Source organism: Diadema antillarum, unplaced genomic scaffold (genome assembly GCF_040938485.1).
Source record: "Diadema antillarum isolate AM-2024a unplaced genomic scaffold, OU_Dant_1.0 scf00000071, whole genome shotgun sequence".
Classification (NCBI taxonomy): domain Eukaryota; kingdom Metazoa; phylum Echinodermata; class Echinoidea; order Diadematoida; family Diadematidae; genus Diadema; species Diadema antillarum.
This window is the reverse complement of record NW_027270960.1, coordinates 3,909,500-3,932,748: the sequence shown is the minus strand read 5'-3', so window position 1 is coordinate 3,932,748 and position 23,249 is coordinate 3,909,500. Positions and strand designations below refer to the sequence as shown.

At 36.3% G+C, this 23,249-nt stretch overlaps 1 protein-coding gene across 1 annotated transcript in view; it reads right to left on the bottom strand.

Annotated features, from left to right (window-relative positions):
- LOC139717024 (uncharacterized) overlaps nucleotides 1-23,249 on the bottom strand; it is a 325,336-nt gene that overhangs the window by 116,926 nt on the left and 185,161 nt on the right. The window contains exons 7-8 of the mRNA XM_071628540.1: nucleotides 8,898-9,019; nucleotides 847-984 (exon numbers count right to left, since the gene is read on the bottom strand). Coding sequence (XP_071484641.1) covers nucleotides 847-984; nucleotides 8,898-9,019 — 260 coding nt within the window. The remainder of the gene's footprint in view (nucleotides 1-846; nucleotides 985-8,897; nucleotides 9,020-23,249) is intronic.

Below are 23,249 nucleotides of genomic sequence, written 5' to 3'. Positions count from 1 at the left end.
GTTATCCTTCCAATATCTCTTATTCATTTGCACAGCAGTCATGAGTGAAAAGCACTGTATCAACCATACAGTGACACATAGCATCATATGGTACACATCTTACATCCTAGCAAAAAATTCTTACTTTGGAGTTGGAATTTGTTTGTGTGATATGCATTAGCCTTAAAATGTAGTGTGTTTATTTGCAGTTACCACTTTTAAACATACTTTTTGCATCTGTGAAAAGGTGAGCAAAGGGTGCTTGATTTTTAGTTTAAAGATGTCATCAAAATGTACAACAAAGTAAACAGGAGTGAGCATGAGACACCTGGTATGACCCTGGGATTCTACATTTGTGACCTGCTACAACAAAAGGATCCTAAAGTCGCTGACAGGTGAGCCGAGAAAATCGAGTTTGAAGTCAGATTACCCAAATTTGTCAAAACGTTCGGATTTCTGTTTTTACATAATTTTGTAGTCTAATGTATCTTCTATCATCTGCCGAAATTTCGAAGCTAAATGATCAAAGGAAAGGCCTGAAAATAGCATTTTTCTGGGCCATGCTTGGCTCGTCCGTCAGCGACTTTAGGATCCTTTTGTTGTAGCGGGTCACATTTCATCATCTGTTTCTTTTGGAGGATCAGGAAATACAAAATTACCAAAAACAAGGATCATTTTGATTGTGATTATTGCAACATTTGCATCATCGATCTATTGTTTACCTAGCTGTCAGAAAGGAGGCTGTCTGATCAAATGCATTTTCTCATCACAGGCGCATCACCATCGATGCATTCAACTGATAACAGCACACTACTGTGCTCGTTTGATACCCTGGAGCATGATTAGTCTGTTTCCATGGATACTCACTTGTGTCAGAATTCCGCTTTGCCTCCCTCACGCCACTCCGGTCGGACTTGAGGCTCTGATGACGGCTTGGTCTGTCAATGGAAGTGGAGCTGGTTACCGAGTCTGAATCGCTGTAGTCGTCATGGCGACCACGGGATGCTGCACAAATTGGGTGAAGAAAAATATGTGAGAATACAGTCAGAACAGCAGCAGATACAGGGAGGAGGAAAGCGATAAACTAAATAGACATGGTTTCTCAAAAACAAAACTTTGGTATCATTCACATACAGTACATTGTATGTGCATTTAAAACATGATGTATAAAATATATACTTTGTGTATCAACAACTACAAATGTTTGTATTTGAATATTCTTCAAATGCTTCATGTAGTTTCATCTGCTCATATTTGATGATAAAGAAATCTGAAATTTAACTTGAAGAAAAAATACATGAGCTTGATGAAGATAAGACTAAGACTTTTGTATGGGCTATCTTTTAGTTCATCAAAATTGCTTTCATTTGAACATATTTAATCTGTAATCTATACATGTACCTACGTACCACTGGCAAGTATGAAGTTGAATATGAAGTGCCTTTCATCAGATTTTGATAAACCACAACAAAACATAATTACATTCGCAAAAAAATTTAAAGCAAACATCAAACTGTGAAAGAGAATGTGTTTTCAAGAGTAACTTTACAAGAAGTCATACTAACCCATTTCTTCTTAAACCCCATGCCCACACCCCACCCACACACAGACAGCTTCACAATTCATGAATAAAGGCACAGGCATTTGACACAAAACTGAAAATAAAAACAAAAGCCAGTAAATCTTAAAAATGCCCCACAATCTCTGCAGGGACCACATGTAGTACACTTGTAAACTGAACTTGACATTTATGAAAAGTTATGTTTTAACACTGAGGCAGTCTGCCTTGACTCTTGGTAAGTCACATAAAACTAGCATCACCATGCCATGCTTAACCCTTTACATTTCTGTATCATGTGCAGCTGTGTTGGACTTAAGTTCACATGAGATTACTTGGCAGCCAGTGGCTTGACCTTTTACAGAAACTTCAATGTGAAATGGCTGCCAGAGAAGAAGATGCTGTCTATCTATCATGATCAAGTCACCGTATCCAGCTTTAATCACGGAATAAACACAGTGATGGGCAAAGCCTGTCTGCTCTGTTTGTAGAGGGATTCGCAGTGTTTACAAATCCATCACCTGAATCTTGTCAGAGGGACATACAATATAGGAAGACCGGTAGAAAAAACATGGATCCACGTTCCCAAGATGAAAGAAGATGCGTATGCTTTTGACAAATTTTTGCCCAGTGATTCAGTCCCTACGTACTTGAAGATTGACATCTAACATAAACTATACACTGCAGGTACAGATACATTTGCATTACTGACAAGCCACTATAAAGGCCACAGTGAAGTTGCCAAACATCATTCTGCTGATTTTGTATTTTCAAATTCTCCAGACTCTAAGCTTCCTAGCATTACACAATTTGTCATACTATACTTCCAAGAACCAAACTCAGAAATGGTATGAACATGTTCTACCATATACACACTGTTTTGAGAAAATGGCCTTTGGACTCCACTGTGAGAAAAAAACTCTGCAGACAATATCAAAAGGCTTTAATCAACCACAACATAAGATTTTGCTTGGAAATGAGGGATATTGTTATTTTTGTTTTTCAAGAAGCAAATTGAGGAATTTCTTACCTAAGAGAAAGCATTGACATTGCAGTTATGTTACAAAAAGCAATTCTTGGAGTGTTGTTACTTTTGCAAAGATCAAATGACTAGCAGAAACTAATTGTGAACATAAAACCACTGCAAAATATATTTGTGAATACAGTTGATGTCAAAAAACAGTTAGTCTGGCATATGACTGAAGCATACAAATAGACAAAGAGGGAAATTAGCAATATTAAGGCTTTCAAAATATTTAAGTGCTAGAAAACCACATTAATTTTCCTCTGTGATTTATTATTATGATTATAATGTCCATTGTTACTTCACTATAAATTTAGCATTTCTGATATCGTCGTTATCATTTTTATGCAGCAATATAAGTTGTAGGATCAGTAGTACTATTCTTATAATTATTAGTATTATCAATACTACATTCATCAGTTGCATATTGAAAGGTAGAAAAAGATTCATGTGACATTAGATTTTGAGAGAATATGTAGCTGATGGTATAAAATTGTGTTATTCCCTGCCCTATTCATAGAACGCCTACCTCATTCATTCATTCATTCATTCATTCATTTATTTTTCATTTCCAACAAAAACATATAAATATATTACAAAAATTGAATACAGTGCATAAATTTCATCATACAAAGTAAAGGATAAATTTACAGAAAACTTGTAGGTATAGGAAAATGTTGGAAATGGGGAGGAATGCTAAAAAGCTGAGCTTGTAGGCTGCATTCCCCCCACACGTAATACAAGAAATTATATGATCGATAGACTGATAAGCATTGAAAATGGATGAAACAAAGAAACTAAGACAAAAAGACCTATAACCTAACTTATCCGAAACAAAAACCCTGAACAAATCCCTACACTAAGTCGCTGTCATGCCGGAAAAGAGAGGAGAGAAACAAAATAGTATGTGTGTGTGTGTGTGTGAGTGTGTGTGTGTGTGTGTGTATGAGAGAGGGGGGGGGGGGAGAAAGCAGCTTAATGCGTGGTGTGAAGATAAGAGACAAAAGAAAAATAGAAGGACACGAGAGGTAGTGGATGGATGGAGCCGCTTGGCTGTAATTCCAATAGAATATAAGGTTGGATTTTACACTTCTTTGCAACCAATAAAGAATCAACAATTCTTATAACTGTTCAAAATATTTTTCTTCAGATTACTCTTAAAGGAACTTAAACTTGGAGATGTCCTCAAACTGTTAGAAAGGTTGTTCCAATATTTAGGTCCATCAAATGTAAATATAGATTGTGTAAACATTGTTCTAGTTAAAGGCAGATGGAATTCATCTGAGTGACGAGTTGGATATTTATGGAACGAGCGGTTTCTCGCAAACATGCTTGTGAAGACAGACGGCAACAAATTATTAGAAAGTTTATACATAAATTGGCCAAGACAATAATAATAAATATCAGTTATCTTTAAAATTTTGTTTTCAGAAAATAAAACATCGGTGTGGGCTCTCCAAGAAACATGACAAATTATTCGAAGAGCTTTTTTCTGGAGACGGGACAGTCTGTCGAGATATGATGGATGTGTGTTCCCCCAAGCTATGATGCCATAATTCAAATAAGGTAAAATCAAAGCTGAATATAACATTAAAAGGGTGGGAATAGAAAAATAATATTTAACTCTATTAATAACACCAATATTTCGAGATATTGTGTGACAAATACTATCAATATGTGACTTCCATGAAAGTTTATTGTCAATAACCAAACCTAAAAACTTCATTGATGCAACTTCATCTATAACTATATCATCTATTTTTATATTATTAGGAAGATTATTTAAAGTATTACTAGATAATATACATTTAGTTTTAAGAAGATTTATAGACAACTTATTTGACCTTATCCAACATAACAATCTCTTTAATTCAGAATTTAACAAATCCACCAAAATATGAGGATCTGAATGAGAAAGAAAAACATTAGAGTCATCAGCAAAAAGTACAAAAGATAAAATATTAGAAGCATTTATTATATCATTTATATACAAAATGAATAAAAGAGGTCCCAGTAAACTACCCTGAGGTACACCACAGGTGACAGATTGGTTGCAGGAGTTTTGACCAGATAAAAAAACATACTGTACCTCAATTGCAGGGCTAAGGTAATGACAAGTTGATTTGTTGTTCAACCCTCTAACTATATACCACATCATCCTCCCTGCTCAAAACTGATTCTGGCTATATCTCCCACTGACACTTCAAATCCCATTTGAACTCCTTTGCCTGCAGCCTCCATCCTCAACTAATTAATTACTTAATCACATTTCCTTTGGAGCCATACAGAGAGGTGAAGATATATTTTCCTTGCTCTTCTCACATGAAGTAGGTTTTTTCATTTTCTTGTAATATTTTCTTCATGCAATGCATCCTTAGAGTCTGTATCATGTGAAATTTTCCTCACAACAGCTTTAATACCATATTTGTCACACCCGTTGGTCCCTCTATATGCAATTGTATGGTCAATTTAAAACAAAAATAGAAAATATCCTGTTGAGAACTAGCTAATTTTGCTATACCACAAATTTCCAATAGACACCTGCCTGAGTACACTTGGGATGAGTCTTCAATGGGTTAAAAAACGAGAGCAATTCAAATAAAGGGATGCCTCTGTTTCTCAAACAATCACTGTATTCCACAACGAATGTGACTCTTTAACCCTTAGGAAGACGAGTCCCGAGAATACTCGGGCAGGTGTCTATGGGAAATGTGTGTTACAGCAAATCTAAATCAGTCTATCCTCAATGGGATAACAACATACAGAGAATGTTTGTTGACTGTGGCCACTGACTTTGAGGATTCCATAAAGGAAGTTTGTTATTTTTTGGCATTTCACAACTGAGTTTTTACTATGTATTGTCACCTGTACAATTAATTGTATACTTCTTTACCCTCTTTCCTTCCTATCTATAAACATCATAATCATTCATACCTGAAGTTACACCTGGAAAGTGATCCCATTTTAAACCAAAGTTCAATTCCCTCTGACCTTTAACCTTATGTGATTTTGTCCAACTTCTGATCACAGCATTCATATTTGATTACCGTGTGGGAGATGAAGAAAAATATCTTATTATTGTGGCTGTTCTTAATCTTATCAAAATCTGGGGCATACAGAGAAATAGCTGCTCAAACAGGAAACAGACAACCTGAAAGCATAATGCTTTCAGGGCCATTCGGGGGCTGAGACATACTAACATATTAGTAATACATTTGATAATACTGATATGTTAACAATAAGTTTGAAAGTATGTTATACAAGATAAGATGATTAATTAATTCGTCAAACAGTCAACTGCCCATACACTTGGACATAATTTGTAGAGATATTTTGTCGACATTTTGTTCTTTTTCCCTCATGATCCTGGTAATAACATATATTAGATGATCCCATCATGCAATGGCAAAAAAAAACCAAACAAACAAATCTCACACAGAGCCTACCATCTTTAACCCTTTGAGGACGGACTGATTTTGCTATATAACACACATTTCCCATAGGTACCTGCCAGAGTATTCAAGGGACTCGTCCTCAACAGGTTAACTTAATACAGGATAACAGAACAGAACAACGGACTTGTGCTATTCACTGGTACTTGGTTTGATGCTCTACATACATGTACATTGTATACACCTGCTGGTGAAGGAAAGCATGCCCCAGAATGACACGTATTGTGCTGATCAGTGAAGTTTACATTAGACAAAATTATTACTTACTCTGAAACATGCATTGCTGCTCAGATTCCAAAACCTTACAGTGCAGCGAACTTGAAGATTCCACCACAATTGTAATGCTGAATGATGCATATTTTTCACCACAGATATCTGATTCTTCTTCTGTAATATGCACAAAACCATGTGCAATGGAATTCTGTTTGACAATATGCTCGGATCATTCCACAGCCAAGATCAAAACAAACAAACTCTATTGGCACACCACTCTTTAGGATGAAGGTACACAAAAATATTGACGCTCAAACCTCCACAGTAACGTGATCTAATCTTGATAGAGCAATCATGACTTACATTAACGTAATTGCAAACTTGTGTCATTATGTATAGAAATATCTGGGCATATGTAAGTCATTACATTGCAGTCAGTGTTAAATATCTGTTAAACCCTTTTGGGGCAAATTATTTGTATAGGGCCCCATTTTTCTCTCTCTCTTCTTTTGTTCTTTAAAACAACAACAACAACCCTTTTGGTGGCAGGGACGTGGGACATTGTGTACAATGCCATAGGGTTGTTGTTGTTGTTGTTTATGTCAGTTGGCATGCACACAAAGTCCCCTAAACGACATTTTTGAGGATTTTATGCTGCTTCTCTTTATCATTAATGTTTCCATCAATTACTAATATTCCATGGGCTAGCTTAACATCTTTTTCATTTAAGTACTTTACTGCTCATATTTTTTTTTTGCAGTATTAACAACCTTCTTATCTATGAAATCAATAACTGATTTTAGAATTGGCAACACGGTCAAGAAGAGTAGAGTTCCCATTTCTCACTGAAGTTAGAAAATGTGTGTATTTTTTTTCACATTCTGTGCAGATTTTTGATAAATTAACCAGTTATATCTAATCTTTCTTTGATATCCTATTAAATATAGCGAAATTTAGAGGTGCTAATTTAATGATGGCAAGGAAATGATTCCTGCAGCAATATTCCCCCATGCCTTGATGAACAAGTTCCTGCAATGACCTCTCAATTTCTGAGAATGATGTGAAAGTACTGAATAGATTTTATATTTTATATTCCTACAAATTGAACTGTACGAAAAATGAACCTTTTTTTTGTGTGTGTTCTGCTTTTAATTAATCATTGTATTAGTGCTGTTCTCAGTCATTGACTTTTAAACAGTTTAGGATGGACTGATTTTGCTCCAACACGTACTTCCCACAGACACTTGCTTGAGTATACTTGGGACTCTTCCTCAACGGGATAAGAATTAGTGATCAGAATGATAACTGAGGGGTGCATGGAAAATCTTATGAAGTTTGTCTCTTTGTTTATTTGTGTTTGGTCATTAAGATTAACCCGTTGAGGACAAGTCCTGAGTATACTTGGGCAGGTGTCTATGGGTAATGTGTGTTGTAGCAAAATCAGTCCATCTTCAACGGGTTAAGCTTAATTAGCTTAAATAGTACACGTACAGGTCACAAATTTACATGAGCAATAAACATACTTTCTTTTGCCCTTCCCTCTGTTGTGTTAAAACATCACAAAATCTACTGTTTCACAAAGATGAGACAGAACAATAATAAACAACAAAAAAAAAAGTGAGAAATCTTTGCAAAAGAGAATCCCACAGATATTCTCTGGAACTGGGAAATCCCTTGAATCACAAAAGGAGTGCAATTTGTCTAGCATGGAGTGACACATTCAAGGGCCCACATGGTGCCAATGGAAGGTTAACATGATCAAAAGCACCAAAAGAAAAATCTGAGTGTGTGTCATCGTTACAGAAGCAGGACGGTGCCAGCTTACTAAACTCCAGCGGCACAGTGACTGTGAAACATTACGTTACCACAGAAATGAGAGCAAGATATCACACATCCTTTAACCCGTTGAGGACGGATTGATTTTGCTGTAACACGCATTTCCCATAGACACCTGCCCGAGTATACTCGGGACTCGTCCTCAACGGGTTAACCTTTTCTGTGCCAGGGATTGTGGACAGAGTGTACAACATTATGGGTTTTTATGTGCCAATCAGCACTCAAAGCATACAAGGGCTTGATTTCTCTATTTTGTCTGTACTGAGGTATATATTCTCTTTACATTCTCTTTCCAGAATCATGCTTTGAAAAAGAGAGCAACTCTACAAACAACCTAATACATACGATGTATCAAATATAACTATCACCACCATTATATCACTATAATTAATACTACGTTCATAATCATCTAATAACTCTCCTTATTATCTTTATGGATTTTTCACGTGACTTTTGATATGTAAACAAATCTGTATCACAAAATGTGTCTACCTCTTCCTCTCCACCCCAAAATGAATAAATAGATAAATGAATAGATAAATGAATATATGAATAAATAAATGAATTAATAAATATATAAATTATTTAATTAATTAACAAATAAATGAATAAACAAACGAACTAACAAATAAAAATAAGTCCAAAAATATGGGCAATACAAGTGTACATGAATTGAACTGAAAAAAACAAATAAATAAATAAAATGCACGAAAGAGAAAATCACTTCATGTTAGATTATAACATTACCTGAAAGTCCCATGTCTGCGCATAAATAGTGCTCTGGCTGTGACCTCAAACACACTGATTGCTTTAAAACCCTGGAATTGTTCCTTACCACTCCTGCCCGGCGAGTCAAACACATCACTGGAGCTATCCACGCTGCTCTTCCGTCTCCTGTGCCTGGCGATCAGCCGATCTGCCGCGTCAGACGTCTCCTCAGTCTCTGAACGACGTAACCTGATTGGACGGTGGGAGAAAAATTCCATCGTTATTGCTCAAGTGACGGTGAGTAGAATACAACCTTGAGATAAGATCAAGCAAGGTGGAAGACTGCATCAGAAATTTTTCATGTTCAAAGTTTTGTTGTGTGTGTGTGTTTTTTTTTTTCTACAGCCAATGTTTGCATAAACAAACTTTGCTCTGCTGCATATGAATTTCACTGCAGGTACATCAGATATAAAGTTAAATTACTTGATAATGCCAAAGTAACAATGTCTTGTCAGAAGTTACTGAGGTTTGCTGAACAAATAAAAGACTGTGATGCAAGTCATTAATATGGAGAATAATCATACATGCAAGAAGTTTTAAAAATCTTACAGGTGAGGTCATACAAAAAAAAAAAAATCCTGGAATTACTATTTCTCCTTTACACTTTAAGAGATGGAACCATTTTTGATCAAACGATCTGATTACAAGTGACAAAACTTGCACAAATATTTACAATTCCTTCTTAAAATGCACACAACGGTATTTGTGCATTTCCTCTGTGTATGCAGGGTCAACATTTCATGTGCTTCCTTTGACATCTCCCTGACACCAATTCTGGGGTTCACAACTGTGAGCACACAGCTGAACATCTGTGTCCCCAAACTGTGCTCCAGATATGAGATGCCCTCGATGAGGATGGAGGCGTGATTGATGCACCGTCTATGGAGAAAGGGGTGTGTGTGGTCAGGCAGTATGTTATTGTGTGTCTACAATTTCATACACATATCCAATCTCTGGACATGTTTTGTTGGTGCATAAGGAGGATATTTTGTCTCAACGTAAAAAGGTACAAATGTATGTTGTTGGTTGTCATGTACTACATTTGGTTGACTTTCAGTTATCATGATGGGTAATAGATAATATGAATAATCACCTATTGACACTGGACACTTTTGTGTGTATGCCTGTGTGTGTTAGAAAATAATAAGTTAGGCGACCCAGTGTGTTGATACTTGAACAATAATGATTTGACTAGTGAATAATCTGCATAATGAAAGTTTGGTGCTCAAAAATACTAGATTTGATTTTGTCTCCCAGTGAATTTTAATGCATAAGGAAATATAATGTAGGCCAATACAAATTATTTGTACTCTATCAAAACATCTTTTAAATTGCTTCTGGATTTTCTTTCTTTTATACAGATAATGAGCCAATAACATAAAAAAGTGCTTGTATAAAAACTGTTGATAAACACAATGTAGGAATTATCTCCAGCTTTAATCAGCACTGTCCATACATTAAATTTTATCATAAAAATTAGCCAGCATTAGTTATGAGCCTGGAGGTATGTGGGTTGTAATGGGAAACAGCAAGCATGCTGTATCATCACTATATCCCAGATACAAAGGTTACTAATGCTCAAATGCACCCTGTGTTCAAACTAGCGTGGAGTAAACACCTGTTCTCCCTACTGTAAACATCGTCTGGGTTGTTAAAAAATACATTAAAAAACAATCACAACACACAGAATCTCACAGATAAGACAGAAGGGCTAATATTGATTGAATAGCTATTGTGGGCATTTGATGCTTAAAGCATATAAAGTCTATTGCACCCACAATGTGAACATGTCTGTAGCACATTTAAGAGTAAATGAATTTACTAAGTTTCCATATCAGATTAAATACATTTTTGGGAGGTTTTATCAATATTTCCCTTTTTTTCTTCTATTTCTCTTTCTTCATCTTCTCTCTCTCTCTCTCTCTCTCTCTATCTATCTTGTTCCCATTGAATTGCAGTGTGCAGTAAATAAAAGCATATGAAAATTAATACTAGACACAATGTTATTTGTAGTTTGAGTTTTTGAACTGACCATGCAACTTCCTCTAAGAGCATAAGATCTACAAAGCATCTTTTTCTTCATTATCTCTGTATTTGAAACATTAAAATACAATTTCTACCAAAACAAACAAAAAATACAAGTTCGTGAAATACAAATCTCTACACTAGAAGGAACAGTTTTGTAAAGTAGATCACAGTATAGAAGAAATTCTATGAAATAATTTAGTTATTTCTTCCTAAATATGCATCTCATCACCTACATGTATTTCATGAATGTAAAGAAAGGAACATCCACATATGTAAGTTCAATGAAAGAGGTACAATAGCAATGACTGAAATCACTCACATTCACACCGCTGGCAAAGTAATACATTCTGCACACAGACGTGTACACGGCATTACATACTGCACACATATACTGTATCAATCAATACCAATCTTTACACATTTATATCTAGTTTGATCAATTCACTCATTTCTCTACATGAAAAGCGAGTCATTTCAATTTCTGATACATTCTCCAAATTCACCCGGCAGAACATTAAATGCATTCTCTATATAGATAGGTACTACTACAGATTAACGATATTAACCACTTAATATCACATTTTGTGCCCATCCACGAATGATACCATGAAACCACTATCCTATGACCTCAATGAATTAAAATCACAAATTATCAAAACAAACACAGCACACATACGTATCCCAATTTACCAGCAAAGCGATAATTATGGTCTGCACTGATTCCAACCTCACCTGGTCTACACACGCCATCAAGATTCCAATAGTCCAATATGCCCAGCGGTGAGGAATGGCATATAACCAGAAAATTAGATTTCGCTGTATAGCCAAGCTTATACGCATGAGCTTATGCCATGTGAGTGTGAAGGCAATCAAGGCAAAAATAGAAAATAACAAAACCAACAGCAAATGCCTTCCAGTGAGTGTCCGTCTAATTATAGCCACTGGTGGAAAGGCTAAACTCTACACGCAGTGCACTCGGCATTCATGCTTACCCATCGCCGTGGCGATAGCAGGGTGACACTGGCATGTCGGTGTAAATGAGGCGGAGGATAAATATTGGCTACCCAGATTTATAATTTTGTATCTCGCACAGGTGCCTCGATTGAGGGAGGGGGTGGGAAGGTTGGGGAATTACCGATTCATAGATTTATCAATTTGATAAATAATTTGCACCCTATACATGAAAATTCAGCAGGAAATCTTGTAACCAAGCAACATACACTTGGATGCCATCAATACTTTTCCCCTCTCTACTGATTGATAATTCAATCTCCATTTTTTTTTTTTTTTTGCAAATAGATGTCAGACTGATTTCCACAAATCAACAAGAATGATAGACAAGTGTTTTGCTGCATGAATTCATATCTTCATGAGAGATATATTCAAGGGTGTTTTCTATTCCATGAAATCACATATATCAATTTTGTTCATATGACTATCAATGGTTTGAGATATGCCATTTATAATGAAAGCAATATAATTTCAACTTTAGATACACCACAGAACAAACAAAAAATCTACAAACTGATAACCTACAAATCACATTATTTGTTTTGTTGTGTTGTTTTGTTCCAGTGTTCCATGTTTTACAAGCGTGGCTTTTTTAGTGGAACACTGTTTTCCATCATTGTGATTATTTACTATTTTTGTTGCCATGACAAAGTGCATTGTTTCTTTTTTACGACATCATTCGTGTATAATTTATATTGTATTGAAAAAAAAAAATCCTTTATCGGACGAGTGTAAGAGAAATGAAAAAAAAATTGTATCACTTTGGATTATGTCAACTTTTTCTTTTCTTTTCTTTGTGATGATGGAAATAAATAAACTATTGAATTGAATTGAAAAGTGTTGAAAATTGTAATATAACACTAGGGGAAATAGAAATGTAGTTCGGAATCATACGCGAGATCATAATAGCTCTTTATTAATATCACCTAATGATGAACAAGAAGAAAATATGTGGATTATTTCCTCCAGCTCACCTGTACAAAAACATATTGGAAAGTCTTTCATAATGAAATGATTTACTTACTGGGAATAAAACAATAAATAGATAATTTAAACCTCTCACCAGACTTGCTTACATACATCTTCAGACTGTAGTTCTGAAGTTTTCTTCTACATAGGAGTGATATGTGAAATGAATCACTCCCAATGATCTCAATCATTCCTTTCAATTTCCAGGTAAAGAATTCCCGGGCACAATAGAATATTGCCTTTTCTGACACTATTGCAATATCATAACAAAATAGGCCATTGTCCAGTGGAAGAAGACTGCCTATTGCCACAAAAATGCACATACAAAAAAGCGCATCACAAAATTGCTGATTGTTGTGCAGGACTGTCTGCAAAGGGTAGGACAATATTCCCAGGTATATATTGATATCTAACACCAGTTCATATGACTGTGACGCACATTAAGACAAATCCTACCCCCCCCCCCCCCCCCATGGCCCAACTGGTCATCACATGGCAATTGGTAGAAGATAGGTAGGCACATGTAGTGTAGTTTCTACACAATTGCTCATATTGTACCAATATGTGATGTCATTTCCTGCACAATCCCATCAGGAACACACAACAAAAAACACTTTCATTTTGCTGCTGCAAATATTCTCTGCCCAGACAGCAACCTAATTTTAGACAGACAGTAGACACTATATGTCTGCCTCATATTCCTACAATTGCAAATTACTCTAAATACAGGTGTAGCACCAAAAGAAAAAAAAAAGGAAAAAGCAGAGTGAGCAGTAATCAATATTCTCAGTCTAGCATGCAATCTCATCTATAGACAACACAAAAGGCAATAGAACAATAGATTGTTTGGTAACTGGACAAATTTGGGAATGTAGAAATCAGTGGGGTACAAACATACATGAAATTGACAATGCAACAACATGAATAATGCAGGGCTCACCACTAACTTTCTTTTTTCTGTCTGGTAGCCCATTTGGGCCACTAAAATCTTTACATCTGACATTTTGGTGGCCCAAAATAAGCAGAAACACAACAACCTATTTTGAATTTCAAGTACCAGATTAGAACAACAAAGAAGTCTTTTTTTTTTTTTCTCCTGTGAAATATGGTAGCCTGATATAGATTTTTAGTGACCCAAGACTACCAGGCCACTGCTAATGTTGGGTCCTGGACTGCATAATGGTACCTCAAGGGTTACCCAACCTCAATCTAGTTTCACAGTGTTCCATTAAAACTTGACCTTGGTTTGACAGATGCACATTGGTGGTAATACATGGTCCATACTTTATCTATGTGTCATGCTGTCCTTGCCCACGCACTGACTACCCTGAAAAGAGTGGGCTCGCATAATTGATCCTCACGCAATGACACCCTATGGACAATGCACTGCAATTACTTGATATCTAACCCAGATACCAGTCTCCATTTAGGCCACACCACATCACCCTCACTGTAACATGGTTCCAGGCATTACATTCTGGTGTCCTCTCCCACTGCAGACTGAGACATGCATACACAATGATACACACACACACACACACACACACACACACACACACAAACACAAAGACATTCTTTGACTGTCTGCCTGTCTGTCTGTCTGTCTAAAATATAGTTCTTTCTCCCAGCCCACCTCCCCACCCCTCTCTCTCTCTTCCTGAGTTGATGTTGCTGATTGCTGTCTTAAAATTGCCAATCCATTTATGTTTGCTCCATTGGCCTCTGTTAATTCCATGTTTGTACCTCTCTTTTGCATGTATACACTCAAGTGTTTGTACATTTTGTTAATCAATCTGCAAATTCACGTTCTTTTCTCTCTCCAGATCTTTTTCTATCGTGTTTTTGCCCTGCATGCTCGTATGTCAGTCTCTGCTTGTCATTTGCATTGGCAATACTAAATCTATCCTCAGTTATATTTGATAATTGCCTTAGTTATATATGCTTTCCCTCTTTCGTATCACATCTTTGGTTTCTGCTATTCCTCCTGGACACATACATACATCCTACGCCACTGAGGAGAAAAATGTCTGGGTCTCTTTGGACTTGTTTCTTAACCCGTTGAAGACTGGTTTAGAGTATACCTGGGCAGATGTCTATGGGAAACGTGTATTATAGCAAAACCAGTCCGTCCTCAACGGGTTAATTCAACCTGTGATTTTATTTTCTATCTCTCCCTGTCTCTCTTTCTCTATCTCTCCCTGTTATATCTCAACTTCTCTTTCAAAGCAATAATGTGTCTCAATTTTTAAGGTTCTTTTCTTCCTCCTCTGTCTCTGTCTAAATATCTTTCATTCTGCCAGTTCCTAAATCTTCTCCCATATCCACTGCTGTATTGATTTCCACTCGCCTCTTGTCTTCTTTATCTTATCATCATTATCAAAGTTTGTACCTTACTTTGTCCATTTTCTCTACTTCTTCCTCTTATCTCTTTTGCTGTTTTTTTTATTCCTTCCATATTGATGCCTCTTCATCTATTCATCTCTCTTTTCAAACTCACTGATGTCTCCCTTTCCATCTCCACTCCATTCTTCCCTCCCTCATCCCTCTTCCCCCCCCCCCCCATTCTCTCATTCTCTCTCTCAGCAATGAAGGCCGGTTCAAGGGTATAATGAGTAGTGCGATACTACCGTGAAGGCAGCAATACACACCTACGCGAGACAAACTGTCTACACACACACACACACACGCACACACACAAACACACTGCACACTCACATGTGGTACACTTGGACACTGCATAGATCAGTATTTAAGCATTATTGGGCCCGTCCAGACGAGTAGCATGAGTAGCATTTATGCACCATTTACAGCTAAGCCGAGTACATGTCCCTAATCATCATTGTTTAATGACCTGCACAGTTATTATTCTACCCTCTTTTTTTCACCTTCATGGTTGATTATGTCCCATATAAGTATCATGGACCAATTCATTCACACAAACACTTTACAATATAGGGCCTACTAGCATGTTCAAATATCACAAGGTTGAAAAAAAGAAAGAAAGAAAGATATGATAACAATTGTTAACTTTTGTCTGTATCAGCTTCACCCTTTATATCCCAACATGAATACATCAGAATAGTGGATAGCCAACTTTTTAAGTATTGTGAAAAGTATGTGATATGCCAGTAACCTGGTGCTTACAGGAAGCAGAAATATACCACACAGGGGAATAGGTACATCTAGCCTCGAAAAGGTGAATGTAAATATTACAAAAGATAAATGCCATGTTAATTTGAATATCTTGTTCTCATCAATAGCTGAGTATCATTGGTCTTGAGATTGACAGGTGTATCCTTCTATTTTGATTTTGTTTATTAGATAATTTTTATTTGTTTTAAAGTTTGTCATGCACAAAGGGTGATATATGACCTCACAATATTTGACATTTAAAATCGATGTTGCTGAATTTATTTGCAAGAGTCTTGATGTATGTTCTGAAGAATCATGATACCAAAATAATCAGGATGATAATAAACATAGGTGTGAACAAAATCGATCTAATCTTTAATATTTCAACTTTCCCAGATTTAGATATCTGGGGGAATTTCATGAAGCGTTCGTCCAACAAACTTGTCAGACATATTTGCTTTCAGCCAATCGGATGCAAGGATTGCAGTAGCTTATAACAGTTTTGTCAGAAAAAAAAAAAGATCTGATAAAACGCTTCATGAAATGCCCCCTGGATGAAGGCTTCATAAGTGGCAAGCACCAAGTCATCTTACTTGCCTTACAGCAAGTTTCTGTTGCCCTGGACAAGAGGTATGTGGTGTCTGTAGCACCCTGGTGTGCACATCATATAGCAGAGATGATGTAATTTCTCTACTATAGTCTGTGACTGTTGGGATAGGTATGCAACATGGAAGCCCCTATGAGTCGGCTACACAACGAGTCCCAAGAAAACAACAACAAGAACGGTCTTACATGCCAACTGATTACACTCATTACCACAATATGTACAATGATAATACGGTGGTATTCCAGATATGTCCTTCAAACGTAGACGACAACCAGGTCACAACGGATACAATGATACTCATGTTTCGTGCCACCAGACCGACCAATGCGCACATTGAAAGTACGGATCCGCTTACACAAACAGGAGTGGTGAAAGCATCGGACTGGTCAGTGGAATTTGACCATCACGCATACAACGCCTCATCTCTGTCCCAGCTTTATCCTTTTTAATCTTTTTGTTTGTTTTGCTTTGTAATTTTTTCCACTTTATCTTGTTTAACAATTATATACATACGTGAAACTTATCACTGGTCAAATTGTGTTGATTCCTGCTCCACACCTGAATCGACACCTAGTAAAATCAGTAATCTGTCATTTTCAATTCAAATTTATAATTTTCCTTCTGTGATCCTCAGAACTCAAGATCATTTGTCTACAGATACTGGGAGATATTATGGATCAACTTCTATTGAACATTGCTCCAAAATTATATTCAGCAACAATAGAAGAAGTGAATGTTTTTGTGCAAGTAATCTCCAGGGCTCAGTCTTCTTGGAAGAATTCCATGTGATTGTCATCTTACTGATAGTCAACATATCACTTGTAATAGCATGAAATTCCTGCACACAAAATGCAGTGAACAGAATAATTCCCTTTCATTTTCTTTTTTTTTTTAGCATTAAATCAAAATAAGAAACAACAAAAAAATCATCGCAGGTAATGTATTCCTTACAATTATCCTGTAAATGGAACTCTGTTGTAATATTTATTAAGTGTTAATACAGCAAGACCTAATTTACCAAGTGAAATATATCTACGACTGAACAGCATGAAGTCTGTGGCACACATTTTGAAAATATTTCTCTACAAAGGATGAACAAGTACCTCAGTCATTGTGATGTACACTGTAAGTGAAGTATCTATATATCAAAATGACTTGATGTAAGGCTAAAGATTAAATAAAACAAAAAGGGGCAAAATTACAAAATATATTTCATGAATATCATTGCACATCAAACCAATCAGAGAATTTCTAGCATTTGACATTAAATATGGCCGTGTGTATATATATCACATAAGATACACCAATGGAAGAGTAACCGCCATATTCAGATCGGTTGTTGGGTCACTTCTGTTTAATACATGTAGCTCTCTTTCACTGGTTTGAAAAAGAAGGCTTAAAGATAGGATATATCATAATTCAACTTTAATATTTATTGTTGTTACATAGGATACAAGGTTGCAGAAAATGGGTGATAACACAGATGAAACTCAATAAAGCAATACCTCGCTAAAATGTACTTGACACTCTTCTGATTTCAAGCAATGGCATCAGCATGAAATTCTTTATGGGCAGACTTGGCCTTGGTATTAGATGGAATTGATACAAGAGACATCATTTAAACCCTTAAAGGGAGGTTTTCCAGGTCAGCTGAGAAATATCACCCTTTTTGTCCAGGGAGAGAAACCAGCACTGATAGCTGCATAAAATACCCTCACGAAGCCCCCAATATGAGATATGAAATTATTGGCACAAATTCCATATTTGACGTGGGGATTTAAATTGCTGCCTTTCTTGTGACTCACGGCAAGAAAACAAAACTCGAATCCGACAACAAAGGCAGATCGTGCGGTTGCCCGACCCAAGACTAGTCATCACAGCACAGAGCAGCAGGCGTTGCAACGATTAAAACATACGGCGCAGGTGCGGCATGTGTTTAGGCTGATCTAGGGACCCTGTTTCATCAAGCAGTCCATAACCATTGTTACTTACAATAATTATGGTTACCATGGCTGCAAATAGGTAACAGCTTTGATGGGTTGTGAACATCTAAAGCATCTGTCATGGTGACTTTGGGTAGAAATTACAATTATTGCTAGGGTTGGGCACAAAACAAAAATCCCTAGGTGCTGTTCATTACAGTGAAAGTATAATGTATGTTAAATGAGAGATAGCACCAGTATCTCATGTACAAATTGTATGATGAATGTTACTAAGGCAGCACCTGGAGGCAACCAATCAGCTATGAGAATTTTAGATATTGCCATGGTAACTGTAATTACTGTAATGTATAAGACAAATACAAACTTTTGCTGAAACAGGCCCCAGATAACAATGCTAATTAAAGTGCTTCTATTGGTAAAACTCAGACAGGCCCATTTTTTCCCCCTTTTATTTTAAGAATGCAGCACAAGACTGGAAAAATCATAATTTGCTCAAGATTTTCTTGAATTACTTTTTACTGTTACTTTTCAAAAGTGACAACATCATCCATTCTGGAGATACATATGTAGCCTTGCACATCACTCTAACCACTATCACTACCATATTTTATATATCAATACTGCTAATCATTATAAGTACCTTTATTTTGACTTAAAAATGTAAACACAGCACAAATACGAATATTCTAAAGTCAGGCACTTTGTAAATAGCAAACTATAACGAGTCATATAGGGCATAATATTCATTCTCACATATTGTAGGCTGAGTTGGTCTGCTCTTTTAACAAGCATCCTAGCATGCTATATATGTAGCCCCTGGGAATGACTTGTGTGAGGCTCCGCCTTCTTTCTCTGTTTTCCATTCCCCCTCATGAATATTCATATGCCCGACTCCTTCTGCCATACACGCATGTATGGGAACCTTACTACCTGGAGTCTCAAGGAAGGTTCTTCAGTGGACCCTTACCCTTTGGAATGCAGAGGCATTTTAATCACCCCCCCCCCCCCACCATATCTTTACTGACCATCTCTCTCTCTCTCTCCTTATCTCTATTTCTACACACACACACACACACACAAAAAATCTTTCCTAATACCCAAAATTCTGACATGTTCACACTTGATAGAAGGCCCTACTATCTGTGCCAATTCAGTATCTTCCACACAGACAAGTCCAATTTGAAAACATAACATAAACACATTGAATATATATATAGATAGAAGTATTTGTTCGACTGATGGCATTTCCTTGACATAGCCCTGGCCATATTTCATCACATTATCACTTGACAATGCCTAATTCACATCACTGAACATGATTAAAACTGTTATGATAACAGACACTTTGAACATCAGGCAGAAATAGAAGGATTGATGGTATTAGACGAAGGAGTAATGAAATACCACAGGCAGACAAAAAATCCACCAGTTTAGCTGTCTGTAGTGACATCAGGATTTGTCATTAACTTAATAATAATAATAATAATAATAATAATAATAATAATAATAATAATAATAATAATAATAATAATAATAATGATAACAATAATAATAATAATAATAATAATAATAATAATAATAATAATAATAATAATAATAAAGATAGTAATAATAACAATACAAAAAATATTATTACTGTTATCATTACTACTACCACCACTACTACTACTACTACTACTACTACCACTACTACTACTACTACATTGTACTACTACAACAATCATAATGAAATGAAATATTTTGCTAAATCCACTCTGCTCAAATCACATGCATACAATTACTGTATTACCCAAGTCTCTGGATACATTATTTCCAACCACAAAGAGTGCTCACTCTCCACTCCCTGGGGAGCATTCCAGCCAGTCGCCATTTCACAGGCGCTCACATGCTGATCAACCAACATAAACATTCTCGTCCTACCGTGTACCCACTTATACTCCTGGGTGGAGAGCAGCAATGTGGATAAAGTGCCTTGCTGAGGGGCAAACGTGTCGTGCTTCGTGGGATTCGAACCCACCAACCCAAATCACGCACATGTGATTCAGAGACGTGCACAGAGCTCTTATCCACTCGGCCACAACACCTTTCAGCAGGTTGTGACAGTTAGGCAAAAAAGAACATGTGATGGACTTTTAATCCACACTATCCACACTATGGATGTAATTTGCTTTGTAAAATTAATCATTCCTTGGCTTCTGTTGTATTTGAAGGGTTTGTTTGCAAAAACCGATAAGTCCATATTTGCCAAATGGAGATATTTGTGATTAAAGGTCAAGAAAAATAAAGAGAATAATAAGAATTTTTTTGCTTCCTTAGACCATAACTTCAAAAATGTACCTTTCTATGTAGTGACCAATATATCATTTAAAAGGTATTATTTTGTACTTTATGACATAGATCGTACTTCAAAATCTTCAAAAATGGACTTATCGGTTTTTGCAAACAAACTCTTCATTTCTTTTTGATCCCAAACTACAGCTTCCATGTGAATCTGTTCAAAAGCAGGTAATTTTCTATGTACATGAAAGCTTAGATTGCTTTATGAGTAATGACCATACTCTGAATATTTTGACAGGTTTGCTTCTGTTTTATCTCATTTCTTCTCTTTTTTGTGTGTGTTTTCAGGAACCTAGCGATATCCTGTCACTAAAGGTCACACTAATATTTTGTACTCAAACAGATAAATCAAACTTATTATAAATATCGAAGTATAAATAGCAAATGAACATGCATTCCTCACTTTCACTAAAGAAAAAAAAAAGTACTTTTGTTTTCCATGGGTTATAATTCCATCCTCATATACTATTCAAACTTTTCACTCTGGTGATGTGTAAAATTTACAGGGGGGGGGGGGGGGGGGAGGGGGTAGTGACTATAATCCAAGCAGATTGAATCTACCAATCAGAACAAAAATGACTAAAGGCTGCATTAAGATGTTGGTTGCACATGTGTGGTACAACGGCTCTATGCAGAAGACACATTGTGCATTATATCTTGCGCTCTCTTGTGGAAACCATGATATACCATGGATATCTAGTTTCAGAATTTGGAAAAAAAAAAAGTTATTCACAGTGTGGTCTTTTCCTGCAGGACAGATGAAAATAGATCTAATATTGTCCATCATAGATCACAGTTTAAATAATAGAAACATTAACACCACTGAAGGATCATCAGCTAGAGGCTAAGAAGTTATTTTGAATGTTTCAACAGAAGTGTCAGACAGTCTGTAACTTCCTACAATCACTCAGCTCAAGAAATGCAGAAGAAAAATAAAGTCCTATATGAACCATACCCCAAAATATTTACAATTCTTACATATACTGAAAGAAAATATTTTCTGATAACTATGGTATAGTATTAATTTACAGTATGAACCATATCAAAAAAATTTAACAGTTTTTACATATATTGAAAGGAAATATTTTCTAAGAACTCTCATAACTAGCTTTCCATGGAAATGTATCACACACGTGGTATAAGAGAATGATGATAGAATCACACATGCACACAAATGAAATAAACAGTCAGAAATCATACATACGTAACCACAGCAGCCAGGGAACTCTCCGCAGAAAGCATTCTGCTCGACAAATTCTGCGTCTGTCGAGTATTACTGTCCTAGAAATTGTTTTCAGCAAACGAGTTGGCAAATACTGGGTCACTGCCACAGACGGCTCGGCCCACACTCAGGCCTGGGTATGTCGTTTTTCATTTTGCAGAATTTATTGGCTGCGAATGCACTCATCTAATTTGGAGTTATTTCAACGCTGTGCCTGTCACCTCCGGCATTGGTTGATAGTTGGCTCTGAACTTTATCTACCCAGAATGACGCAACCCAGTACTTGCCTACCATTTCCTTGCCTCTTTCAGTTTCATCTGCATGTTCACTTGAAAGCATTTGCTGGTATATTTAGATACCCGCCGGGGTAATCATTTACTTTCTTTTTTTTTGGAAGCATATTTATAATCCATCATACTTACACAAAGATCAACAATAGTTTACCTGATAATTCTATGGGTATCAATATCAGCAATGCCAGATTTGATCAGGTCATTTTTTTAATTTTCTTAACAATCCTATTACCTTCTTCCTCTTGCATCTTTATTTCTCGTATCCTTTGACTTATCAATTTTTAACATCAATCACTACAAAAAAAAATGAGTCTGAAACTAGTTTTAATTGCCTGCGAATGGCAAGCAAGCTTATTCTGGAAATTCAAACCAGGAACAAATTCTTCAAATGTTTTGATACACACTTTCATAGGTCTTATTTTGATGATATGAAATTTCCCCAAACCCACAGTACAAGCAAGTAAAAACATGTTTATAGGTAATTTAATGGATGCAAAACATCCCTTTCAGGATGCACCTCAGTTATTTGAACTGGCAAAGCTATTCCCAAGATACTTTAAGGAGTGCAGTTCTTCTGGTGCACCATCAACAACAACAACAAGAAATGGTCCTGTGATGATAATCTGCATCAATTTTCAGAATTATCATGTGACGAATTTAGTTGCTGGATTGCTTCTCTCCTCTTGAGGTGTTAATCTCTCCGTCTCTCTTTCTCCCTCCCCCTCTTTATCCTTCTTTCTCTCTTCTGCTCTCTTCCTCTCTTTCTTTATCTCTTTCTCTCTTCCTATCTTTCCCTCTTTTTCTTCACTCTAGCAAATATTTTATTTAGCATACTGCCTTTCCTGACTCCTCATCATATTTTCCTCAAGTTATTGAG